We start from the raw sequence: 13102 nt of genomic DNA, 5'->3' as shown, positions 1-13102 counted from the left end.
TGTAGTAGGGGGGCAATGTCGGACTACATGAACCTCATACTTGTGAAAGTGTCCCCAACTTGAGATGAGGGGGCCTTCGTTAATTTGCAGGGCTGTAAGAAACGTGCTTTGTGAGCGTATAGAGCGGTCCGGCTCTGCCTGCACAAACACCTTCAGGAATGCCAGGGTGGTTCTATGCAAATGTCCCTAGTGTGATGTTACAAATACAAACACATGCAAAACGTGAGATTTGCCTAATATGTCCCCTTTAATTTTGAGATACCGTCCACATTTTTAAATACCTAGGTATATGGTATTACCATTATACGGCTTAACTTTATTCACAACCCCCAGCAAGACCATCACAGAGCAAATTATTTACTGGGTGGTGGATCATTTCCTGCACTGCAGTGGCACTGACTTGGTGGTGGTGCATTAGTGTCTGTTGTGCTGGTATGAGTGGATCAGGCAAAGGAGTGTTTCTTGACTTTGTAAACACTATAGTCTCACTTCTGAAGAGTCATCCAAGAATAATCCAACAAACAAAAAACATGAAGCCAACAGTGTTCTGCTATCGCTGATGAAGGATTACAGGATAACTCTCACAAACTGTGAAGCACCAGCTGAGCAACTATAAGGTGAACCATCAAAGTAGGTGTGTCTAATGTAGTGGTCAGTGAGTGGGCAGAGAAACTTCAGCAGCACTACTGTGATCCACTCATACCAACGCAACACACCCTAGCACACCACCACATCAGTGTCACTGCATCTGTCAGCCAAATAATTCCTGTTCTGTGGAGGTCCTGTAGTAAAACAAGGCTAACAAAGCATACAGAGCAATAGACAGGCTTAAAGTCTACTAATATTGAATGAAGACCTATATTGAAAATAGCTGATCAATTAATGCACAATTAATGTAGAAACATAGAGGTAATTTTAATGCTATAACTGATCTGTGTACATTACCCAACTCTTTTGAAGTGAAGACAGAAAACAGACCCCCCTACTCCAGGATGACCTCTCAGATATGCAGTGGTGATTTAACATGCCTGTGGAGCTTAGAGCTTGGGATCATGACGAAGGGCCCACATGACTTGAAAGCCCCCTTACCTACAAAATATTTCTGTCTCCCTCTCCTTCACTTTCGCACTTCTTCCACATCTCTCTTTCTAGAAAGCCAGAGCCGCTCCCCAGTGTGCATTCGCAAGTGCCTCCACGCACACAATGAAGTGCTAATAGAACATTAGGGAGTTCACTGGAGCGCTGTTTACGGGAGAGTATTTATAGCAGTCAGAGTGGCACATTGACGTCAGAGGTAATGCCATGTGTTGCAGGCACGCAAAAACCCACCTCCTGTGTTCCCCCCTTTACCGTCTCACTTTGTCTGATTGATGACGAGCCACACGCTGCACCATGCACCACTGTCTGCTGGAGACTCTAACTGTCTAACTCCATTAGAATCACAGGCATCTTCCAGAGAGACACAGCTGCTGTACGTGTGATGGAGAATTTAAACACCATTCATGGGCCTTTTATATTTAATCACAAAAGAGTCTCTTATTTTCTTTCATCTACCTGAAATGACAGAAATTACAGGAGCTGCACTTATATTTGGAATCGACATAACATTTTGGCTGCATTGAAGTGTTATGGATTGTACTGTTCAAATGACCAGCATCAGATGCTGTGCATTAAAGGGGGGGCTTTATGTCACAGTAATAAAACCCTAAGCGAGCCACCTCTATCTCAAGCAAATAATAAAGTCTCAGTGAAGCAGTGAACGCCATTGTCTACAACAGTTAGAGAAAGATAAAAAATTGTTTTGAAAAACTGTGCCAAGGCAAAAAATAAAAAATAAAAATAATGATAAACAAATGTGGCTGGATTTTGTGGGTACCTCTCCAGCTGTTTGATAGTGTGATAATATGTCTGTTGGTGTGATGTGACTTGCTCTCTCTCAGTGAAGAGAGAGAGGATTACACACTCAGAGTGCAATCCATTATTCACTCAGGCTCTTTATCGCTCTATCCCAGCCTAGCGGAGGGTAGGGATAATGTAGGCTTAAACTAAAACACTGAAAATCTGCACTGCATGATCTATGATTTTCCAACTGATATTCATGCTTATTTCATATTTCAAACATACAGAACTGTGCAAAACTTTTAAATAATCCTTAGTTTTATTTAATTTCCTATAATAAATAAGTAAAACCTGTGGATGTATTTATTTTTTTTAGCTGAGCTTATAACTCTGTTTCTGTCAAAGATCTGTTTGTCTGAGAGTGACTGGCGTTCTATCAGGTTTTGCACATTTGTTATGAGCCCCATTTTCTTATTTTCCTTTGACCACTGTTTAAATTTGGTTTTGTATAGTTTTTTTTCTATATTCCTTTGACTTTGTCCTTTCAAGTGGATTTATTGTAAAGGTAATTCCCTTCAGAAATATCTCCTAATATTAGCAACATAATGAATATTCTGATTTTTTTAAATTAAGTCTAGTCTCTTTGCAAAGTACTGTACACACATACAGACACACACACACACAAGCAATATGTCAGAATGCATTTTCAAAGCAGTGTTATCTAATCACCACAAATCTCAAAAGGTCATAAGAAATAATTTAGTATTCAGTCCTTCCCACAGTCACAGGAATATTGAGTGCCAATCCACCTGGCAACATTTAAATATCAATCTCTCTCTCTCTCCCCTCTCATACATACACCCACTCCCATAAATTTCAAGCAAATACAAGTTACGCTGCTCACTGAGTTTTATAGCACAAAACAGGCATATAACCCATCACTATGACAGCTCCTGCTCTTCTGAGCTTCTTGCTCTTCTGCTTGAGCAAATGCTGTGCTACCTCTATTGACAGTGTGCCTCTGCCGGCAGATGCTAAGCATTGAGTTGAGTGGTGGCCCTGAAGGCTGCAGTCTTCAGAAATCAGTCTAGCTACAATATGGTAAAAAAAAAAACAAATGTAGTCCCCTCTTCTCATTATCCTGGTTTTGTAGATGGTTCTGCTTTGATTGTGAAATATTACTGTATATGCTTCAAGGCACTGTGAGCATATATTAGCTAATGAATTCCCAGACTTCCCTTCCTGAGACAGGTTAGTGGGTGACCTGGTCTCAGTGTAGCATCTGTTTGTGTTAATATCACACCTCTGAAAAATGTGGGTCCCTGAAAAAAGCTACTCTAAAGAAAGGCTGGGGATATATTCACTGATGCAAATACATACAGGTCATACTCATCTGGACTTCAAATCCCATAGATCCAGCCAATCAATAAGCTCCAATCAACACCTGCCAGCTGTGCTACTAAGCTCAAACACTCACAGAAACACACACAAACCACACATGCAGCAAGTTCACAAGGAGTCCACTTCGATTCCCATAATCCTGTCTTGTCTATTGTAGCATGGCCATTGACCTACAACAGCTTTGTTTGTCATCTGGAACTGGAGAGCATTATTTGGTTTGTTTGTTTTTGCAGTTTGACCAAATCCAAGGAGGCAACACCCACAGACTTAAGGAGAGTGCTGTGAAAATGCCAGATCACTCAACTAGGTCATAATAATGAAAAGAGAGTGTCTCTTCTTAATGAATCCCAGTTCATGACTTCTTATCCTCTTATTAAGGAGCCTTGAAAATGTAAAGGCCTATAACATCCACCAAACCTGATGGCAGTCTTCTCCATGGCATCTGGGCTGTCTACAGCAGGCAGCTCATCTGCAAGTATCTCCTCAGGACTACGTGGATCGATTAAGATCCCTCTTTTGTCTTTGTCTCTGATCCCGATTCCTGCTGTGATAGCATTCCACAGGGCATTCTGGGACTTGGAGCCTGCAGCAAGCAGAGAGATACAGGCTCAAGAGGGTACAACACAGTAAGACGAAGTATATTTTTCAACAGGGTGAGCTGGTGAATAGGTGACTGTCACAGAGTTACAGAAGCATAAAATGGATATAAAACAGGCTTTACACATTACTATTATCATTGCTGTGGTTTATTTTGCATACAGTTTATTTTTTTTTTTTTTTTTTTTTTTTGCAACATAATTTCAAGCAAGATTAGAAAAATATTTCAGTGATGCCATGAGCCATATGGTTAATAACCATTTGGTTCCTTACAGAATCTGAAAGTGTGAAGATAACTTTGAAATTATAATTTCCTCAGCTTTTTAAGACTTTTTCCTGAAACCTGAACAGTGAGGGATTTTATTTATTTATTTATTTAAAGACACTCTTCAAGCTAACACTTCTCACTTGGCAAAAATATTCTCTTGAATATAGTTTTCACTGATTCTTTAGGAACCAAACATGATACATGATCCTTTAGTGAATTGTGTAAATAACCATTTCTGACACCATTATTGTAAGTGAAGCAACAAGTGGAAACTACTCTGAAATGACAGTTGTGTTTTTTAATCATCTGCTGTTGAATCAGTGCCTGCTCCACTAGGTTACAAGAATGCCTCAGCTAATGCTCATTTTATCATGCCAATAAACTGAAATTAGTTTGGTGACTTGAAGGTAGGTCAGATATGAAGGAAAAGAGGATAAAAGATGGGCAATTCTGCCTGACCTGCTAAAGCCAAAACACATCCACAATCTGGTCCCCACACAGGCCAGTGTGCTGGCTATCTGCTGCCATCTAGCCTACATTCTGTACTTTTACATGGTTGAAAGCAGAGGTGATATAAGGACATAAACTCCTTACACAGAATACTGTAAAATAGTTCAAGATGAAGTTAAATGCTCAATTTTCAATTTATAAGTTAATGTAATCACCTAGAATTACAATCATGGAAAGAAAATGGCTTGTGACCCAACTGTACATTACACTGATTTAAGGTGTAGAGTATTGGTAGAATTACAATTTACACTGGTGTATTTTGAGGCCATTATTCCTATGTGTTGCCCATTCCTTGACTTCTTCTCTCACTTTATTCTTTACAGAGATGTCTCCTATTTACTTTACCAGTTCATTTCTCTCCATTTTTTGGTTTAAGACACTGTCCTTTTGTTTAAGTGTACAAACCGACAGGAATTAAGTACCATTTTGGTCTTGTCATATATTGTCAAAAATGTGGCTCTAATTCAAAACCCAAAAGATTTCTGATGCAAATACACAAAAAAAGATTATGTCTAAACGTTAAAGGAAAAAATGTATAAAGTGCATTTAAATAACAAATGAATTATACATTTGTATATTTACAAATGTATATGCATTCATCTCTGCATTCCTGATTCCTGAAATGTTCTGTGTAAAAGAAGAGGCATCGTTTTCACAAAGTCCCTGCCTTGATGAACTTTGGTTAAAAAAAATAAAATAAATAATAATAATAATAAATATATGAATAAATATAAAATTCACATCAGTTATTTTGCAGCATATATATATATATATATATATATATGATAAATACTCACGTGCAAAGCGGGCCAGGGGCCTGGGTTGGCTCTCTCCTGTTTCATTTGCCACTGCAAATGGAGAAAAGGAAAGTGTGATGTAGAGATAAACAAACATGGCCCGAGGGCTGCATCTGCTCCTTTAGCAGATGAGACATCCCAGTCCATTTTAAAAATGTAATTTAAAATGAACTCATTTTATGATATACTGGAAATTATAATGATCAAATGTATAAATGATTTTATTATGGATTCATGCTTCTTTTCACACAAAATTTTAGAGGCATTGACTTCATCATATAAAATATAATCTGTGAAAAGATATATATACACAAATCATACCATACTGAAGGAAAAACAATGATACTGAGTTTCGAGTAAGTACAGTAAAGGTACATTATTGGTCACTAAAGGTACAATCAGTGAAAATGCACCTGTAGTTTTAAAGTCTAGTTTTGTTCCCTAAAGGTACATTATATTCTTTACTCCAGAAGGAGATATTATTTGTTACAATTAAATATGTTACAATTACGTTCCCTAACTAAAGGTACTGAATATGTAACCTTGAGGGCTACACCACAGTGAAAATGTATCTGAGAGTGTATGAATAATTATAAACTTTTCATATCAAAATGTGAATAAATAATAATAATAATAAAAACATTGTAAAAATACATTGAACAAGCCATAAATGTAGTCAAAATAAATCTATGGTGCAGGTAGTTTCTTCTGTTCTTCTGAGAGGCCAGCTGGGGATTTTCAAAGGGAAAAAAGCAGAAGGTAGATTGTAGCTTTGCATTGTTTGATTGTGGAGACAGCTAAAGTACAGGGTCGTACTCTAGGGATGGATGTGTGTGTGGGTGTCATGACAGAAAGTAGAGAACATCATTAAGTGGCCCCAATGGAGTTTAGAGCTGTGGGAGATCACAGACACTGGCTTGTTTCTCAGATAGAACACCAAGATACCGTGGCAATGTGGCCCTGATTCGAAGGCCCACAAATCTGCAGGCTGTCAGTGGTTCAGTTGACATGTGCCCTACGTGACAGTGAGTCTGGCTTGTTTATCTTAGTCTAAACTCCCTGCCGTAACGCTCCAATGCTACAAGTAAAATTTTCCCTTTATGGTATAGAGAAAGACAAATGTCAAACAACATCAGCACAGACACTACGCAGAGGGCCAATCCATGAGACAAAGGGAAAACTTTTTCAAGTGATATTTACATAAATGAAGAGGGGCTGCTCGTTATATTATCATAAAAAACGTTTGAAAAAAAACACCAAAATCCATTTCAGACTACAAGTAAAGTTTTCTCTTTATATCAAATTGTGTTTGATAATGTTTGCTTACAAATGGAATATTATTGGAACAAAGCTGTCATGTCAAACACTTCCCAGAGCATTTTCTAATTTTCATAAACAGGCTGTGTCCTCATATGAACTGCTTTTAGGCGAAAAAGCTGTATATTAAAAGGTATTTGTTAAAACTTTTAAATACTAAGACTTTTTAGGCCGTTGTTTAGCCATTTTGTAATGAGCTTCATGTCACTACAACAAAATGGAACAAACTTAACTAAAAGTCAGAAAAAAATGCTACATGTTATTAGGAGATAGACAACAAAGGGAAGGTAAAAGGTAATTGATGACAGAGAGGGTCACATGAAAATGAAAAACACAGCCAAGGAGCAGAGGGTACAGACTGTTATGTGGAGACATACATGCCATTGTGACAGATGGATAATGAGAGGGATCAGAGGGCTTTAGATAAAAAAGGACCCTTTTAGCCCAGTGAGTTGGTAGGGATTGTACTGTGTCCAATATGTCTGCACTCAGGAGAAGGAAGAGGACACTTCATTAGCGATAATGATTCCCTCTGCGCTACTAAGAAAACTCCAGTAATTCCGTGACGACTGAGGGTCCCCCCCCACTGAGGGCCAGGCGCACTCCTGCTTTGCCACCTCCAGCCCCAGTGCTCTCTCACTAGCTCTCTTTTTCTCTCTCCCCAGTCCTGTACCTAAGACTGAAAAGAACTGATTAGCAAACAGGTGCTCTAATGAGCTCTCTGCAGGGTTCCTCGCTGTGCACACACAAACACACATTCATACACACATATGTTGGTTCTTATACAATGTCAGGACCTGGGATCATATAAATGTCCTATTACTATTTTTGTAACAACCCGTGCATATCAAAAATTTGAGTCTAAACATTTAAAAAGATATTGTTCAAAAATAACATTGCTTGCGGTCAACCCAAAAATTCTCCCCGGGCGCCAAGGATATCTGCCTGTTGTTCTGTGTTCACTGCCCTAATTAGTGCGAATGTGTCCAATGCCATGGATATGTTAAATGCAGAGTTCAAACTTGCATAGTTGTACAATGACCATAAAGCATGTCACTTTTACTTTACTAAATATGACATTGTACAATCTCCTTCATAAGCAGAGAAAAATATAAGTGTATAGTTCTCATTGGTATTTATATTTTAACTACAATTAGTTAAAACACTCAGATTCTGTAAGGAAATGACTGTTTCACTTTTTTCCAATTCTTGTTTTATGTTGCAGCTTAAAGAAAGAAACATTTTAGCGATTCTTCTGCACTCCCCATAACGACAAAGCAAAAGATAATTTTATACACTTTTACACATTTACTGAAAAGGGGACAAACTAAAATACTGCTCTGATAATGTAATAATCCAACCCTCAGACTTGGTTGAAGCAACATTAGCAGCAATTATAGCCTCCAGTTATCTTGGTTATGACACAAGGTTTGCACATCAGGACTTGGGTATTCTCTGCAATTGCGATGGCTAGACAGCTATTTTCAGGTCTTTCCAGTGACGTTTGATTAGGTTCAAGTCAGGGCTGTGACTGGGCCAGGTGAAGACTGTCACTGAGTGATCCCTAAGCCACTTCTGTGCTGTCTTGGCCATGTGCTTAGGGTCACTATTTTGTTGAAATATAAGGCTTCGGCCCCATGTAACATCCAGAGTGCACTAGATCAGGTTTTCATTAAGAATAGCTCTGGACTTTGTTCCATCCATTTGTTTCCCTTAACTCCTGAAGTCTCCCTGTCCCAGCCACTGAAATACACACCAAAAGCATGATACTGCCACCACCATGCTTCACTGTAGGAATGATTAGAATTGAGGCCAAAAAATGTAAGAGAATCATCTTTCTCCCAGTCTGTGAATCCTGTAGTTGCTTTTTTGCAAATTCCAGGCAGGCTTTAATTTCTGTCTGGCCACTCTGCCATTAAGCCCAGACTTGTGGAGTGCTGTAGTGATGGCTGACCTTCTGGAAGTTTCTGCCATATGCACACAGGATCTTTGGAGCTCAGCCAGAGTGACAATTGGGTTCTTGGTTAACTGCCTTGCTGGTGACTGGTCACCTGGTGTGGCAGCCAGTTCCTGGTCCTGGTTGTTTCAAACTTCTTCCATTTATGAATTAAGGAAGCCACTTAATTAATTTCCTGTTTGTGGCACATTAGTATATGGGAGGGGGAAAACTTTTCAAGATGGGTGGTGACCATGGTGGCCATTTTGAAGTTGGCTATTTTGGATCCAACTTTTGTTTTTTCAATGGGAAGAGGGTCATGTGCCACATCAAAGTTATTGGGAATTTCACAAGAAAAACAATGGTGTGCTCATTTTATTCTTTCATGAGTTATTTACAAGTTTCTCTTTGTTTACAGCCATTGACAAGTCGCAGAGGTTAACACGTGAGGAGCGTGTGTGTCTGGTGAACGCAGTAACCGGGACATTGCAGCAGATTGCAAGACATCCTAGACCACCACCCAGAGAGAGTAGCATCAGTCGAACATCCCTTTGGCAGAAATTAGCTACTCACAAATGGCACCCATACAAACTCCAGCTGCTGCACCATCTCAACGAGGATGACCCAGATCGGCACACTGATTTTGCAGAATGGGCAAAACAAAAATTGGAACAGGACCCTCAGTTTGCACAGAAGACTTTTTTTCTGTGATGAGGCAAACATTTATGTAAATGGTGAAGTTAACAAACAAAACCACCGCTATTGGTCTGACACTAACCCACATTGGATACATCCCTCCAAGACTGTTGGAACAAAAAAATTGATGGTATGGTGTGGTATATGGGGTACAAAGTGGGGCCATTCTTCATAAATGGAAACCTCAAGGCCACTGGATATGCAAAATTGCTACATGATGATGTCTTTTTCCTCTTTATGCACTAAAGCTGGCACGTTCCCTGAGTCGGAGGCACTTTTAACACCTGCTGTTTTGGTTTGGATAAAATAAAAAATCTCTGAAAGTACCCCAAGAGATGCTGAAGGCTTCCATCATGACACTTAACTGTCATATCTTCATTGTGTTTTCTGCTCCAGGGAATTGGGGAGGAGTGGCCTAATATAGAGCATTTGTTTCCATCTAATCTTTTAATGCTTTGATGTGACAGCTAATGCCAGAAAATTGTATACGGCACGTTTCTGTAGGTAATTTATAAAGGTTGAACATTGCATTCATTTTTTTTCTTTTTTAATTTGTTACAAGATTTGAAATACAACTTATAGATAACAATCAATCAAACGCTCTGATGATATAAAGAGGCAAGAATCCTAATCGTTGGCAATTGAAAAAAGAGAATTGTTCAATCATTTAATTTGTTGGAATAACAGAAATGACTGAATGGCCTGCCTTTCTCCCTGCCTGCCTACATACCTCATGACCTGCCCACATGTGCTCTGCAGGACTTCAAGCGGTGTCCTTCTCAGCTCTACCCACATGCTGCACTAGAATGGCAGAGTGAGTTATGCTTATTTTTACAACAGTTTGGACTGCTAACCAAGGAAAAATGAAAAGAAAAAAGGATATGTCACATTGTTCTCCTCTCTACAATGGTCTCTCACTCTGTGTTGCTCTCGTGCACAGATTGTTTCCACCCCATACCCAAAATATTAGATAGTTATAAGCTGATTACTCTGTAGATAAGGCTGCAAAATATTGCATTTGTAATGATGTGGAACAACATTTGGTTAACATTAAGGTTAGAGTGAGGCTGTGTCCCAAACAACACACTATGGAACTTCATATACTACGCTACAGAAAGCACTGCTACGGATGATATCTAGCTATAATTTCATACTATTCAGTGCAGCAGTATGCAGTCTGGGACATGGCCAGAGACTAAGGTTAACTTGCTGCATGTTTAGAGTGCTTTCTTACAACCTGAACAAAGCTAATATTAAAGTTAACTAACTCTCAGATCCTCCTCTGTTACCCTAACACTCATATACAAGCCACTTTCATAACAGTAATTAGGTGTCACTGTTATCTGTTGTGCTCGTTACTGACCTCAAGCCCAGTGCTGGTAAAAACTTTATAAAACAGACCTTCTGACGAGGTGAATTGGAGGCCAATGAAGTTGGTGATTGGAACAGTTGTCTATTTAAACAGGCGCCTTAAAGGAGCAATCTGTAACACTAAAAACAAGCTTTTAATATCGGAACTATACAGTTTCAAAGACAACGGAGAAAGCTGTCTGCCTCCTCCCCAGTGAAGCTAAGAACTTGGGTCACAATAGCTAAGAAGAATGTGCCACAATTAACATTTACACAGAACAGTGTTCACCATTTCACTAAAACTTTAGGTTACTATGTAACCCCGGTTCTCTGATAGCATGAGTGAGGTGTCTCACTATGGGATACGCCCCCTTCGCGTATACCTCAGAAGCTCTATTACACTACGCCAGCCCCTGGGCTGGCTGACAGCTGTGATGCTCATGCGCCGCCCTCAATATATAATACGGAGCACGACATCATAACCTCATTCAAAACAGGTACACCTCTTCCTCGCTTCACACTGCAAGGAGGGTGGTCTGGTGAGACACCTCACTCATGCTATCAGAGAACCGGGGTTACATAGTAACCTAAAGTTCTCTTTCAAGCATTCGTTTCGGTGTCTCACTATGGGATATCCTTACTCCCGTATTGCCAGACAAGCCTGTCCCGAACATACTGTCAACCAGCTATGCCTCAGAAAGGCTGGGACTGTTAAATCCCAGAGCCGGCGCTCAATACCATATGTGCTACACTAGGTGCTGTCACATCCATTTTATAAAACCTGGCGAACGTATGAGGCGAGGACCAGCTCGCTGCTGCGCACACCTCCTGAATCGAGAGACCTCTAAAGATTGCCCAAGAGGTTGCTACACCTCTCGTAGAGTGTGCACGGACGCCCGGTGGAACTGCCAGTCCTTTACTGGAGTATGCCAACGCGATCGCATCTGAAATCCAATGCGATAGTCTTTGTTTTGTAATTGCTTTCCCCGTGTATGGCTTTGCCCACGACACGAAAAGCTGGTCACATTTCCTAAAGTCCTTCGTTTTATCCACATAAATTCGCAGTGCTCGCACAGGACATAACGTATGCAGCTGCTGCTGGCCTGGCGAGGTAAAAGGCGGAGGATAAAATGCCTGAAGTTCCAAAGGGAGACAAGGCTGAATAACCTTGGGAATAAAGGCAGGATTTGGACGTAAACATACTTTAGAGTCCCCCTGCGAAAACTGCATACATGTAGAGCACACAGACAAAGCGTGTATTTCACTTACACGCTTAGCCGATGCCAGGGCTAGCAAAAGTGCTGTCTTGAAAGACAAAAACTTAAAGTCTACCTGGTCTAGTGGCTCAAAAGGTGCGACTGACATAGCCTCCAGCACCAAGGCCAAATCCCAAGATGGAGAGACGGGTTTGGAGACCGGCAAACTACGTCGTGCCCCCTTCATGAAACGGCACACCAAAGGGTGTTGCCCCACAGTTTTCCCTTCGAAGCCCACATGGCATGCTGCAATAGCTGCCAGGTACACTTTAATAGTGGAAAATGATTTGCCTTTGTCAATCAAATCTTGAAGGAAAGCTAGTATAACCCCGACAGAGCACTGAAACGGGGTTTCGAGTTTGTCTGAGCACCATTGCTCAAATATCCGCCACTTGTACCCATAAAGGGACCTGGTAGATGGAGCTCTAGCATTCTGAATGGTTTCAATCACATTCAGCGGCAACCCTGTTATGCTTAAATTAAACCACTCACGGGCCATACCCATAGAGCCAGACGTTCTGGGTGTGGGTGATAAATCTCTCCCCTTGCTTGCGTCAGCAAATCTCTGCGTAGTGGGAGGGGCCATGGGTTCCCCTGAAGCATCTGTATGATCTCCGCCAGCCAGTGCTTGCCCGGCCAATGCGGAGCTATCAAGATAACAGACAGGCACCTCTCCCTGACTCTGGCTAGAGTCGGGGAGATTAGTGCTATCGGTGGAAACGCATAAAGCAGTGTTTGTGGCCACTCGTGTGCAAAGGCATCGACCCCGAGCGGGGCACTCTGGTCGTGCAGCGAGTAGAACAGAGGGCACTGTGCATTCTCTTTCGACGCGAAAAGATCCACTGCTGCCCTGCCGTAGCGCTCCCAAATCTGTTGGACAACTGCACTGTTGAGTGCCCATTCCCCATAAAGAGGATTGCCTCTCGACAACAGATCTGCTCCCCTGTTGAGCATCCCTTGAACATGTGTTGCTCTCAGGGATAGAAAGTGAACGCTGCTCCATAAAATCAGTCTGCGTGCCAGCGTGTGTAACGGTCGGGACCGCAGACCTCCTTGTCGATTGATGTAAGCCACTACTGCCGTGTTGTCTGTCCTCACGAGAACGTGGCACCCCTCTAAAAAAGGGAGGAAATGT

The 13102-nt window shown here is 40.9% G+C and overlaps 1 protein-coding gene across 1 annotated transcript in view; it reads right to left on the bottom strand.

The window, feature by feature from the left end:
* pde1ca (phosphodiesterase 1C, calmodulin-dependent a) overlaps positions 1 to 13102 on the bottom strand; it is a 99067-nt gene that overhangs the window by 81361 nt on the left and 4604 nt on the right. Inside the window, exons 2-3 of the mRNA XM_066682729.1 lie at positions 5413 to 5463; positions 3658 to 3823 (exon numbers count right to left, since the gene is read on the bottom strand). Of these exons, the coding sequence (XP_066538826.1) occupies positions 3658 to 3823; positions 5413 to 5463 (217 nt within the window). The remainder of the gene's footprint in view (positions 1 to 3657; positions 3824 to 5412; positions 5464 to 13102) is intronic.

This window comes from Hoplias malabaricus, chromosome 10 (genome assembly GCF_029633855.1).
Source record: "Hoplias malabaricus isolate fHopMal1 chromosome 10, fHopMal1.hap1, whole genome shotgun sequence".
In the NCBI taxonomy this organism is placed as follows: domain Eukaryota; kingdom Metazoa; phylum Chordata; class Actinopteri; order Characiformes; family Erythrinidae; genus Hoplias; species Hoplias malabaricus.
The sequence above is the reverse complement of the archived record's forward strand: the minus strand, read 5'-3'. Positions and strand labels throughout refer to the sequence as shown.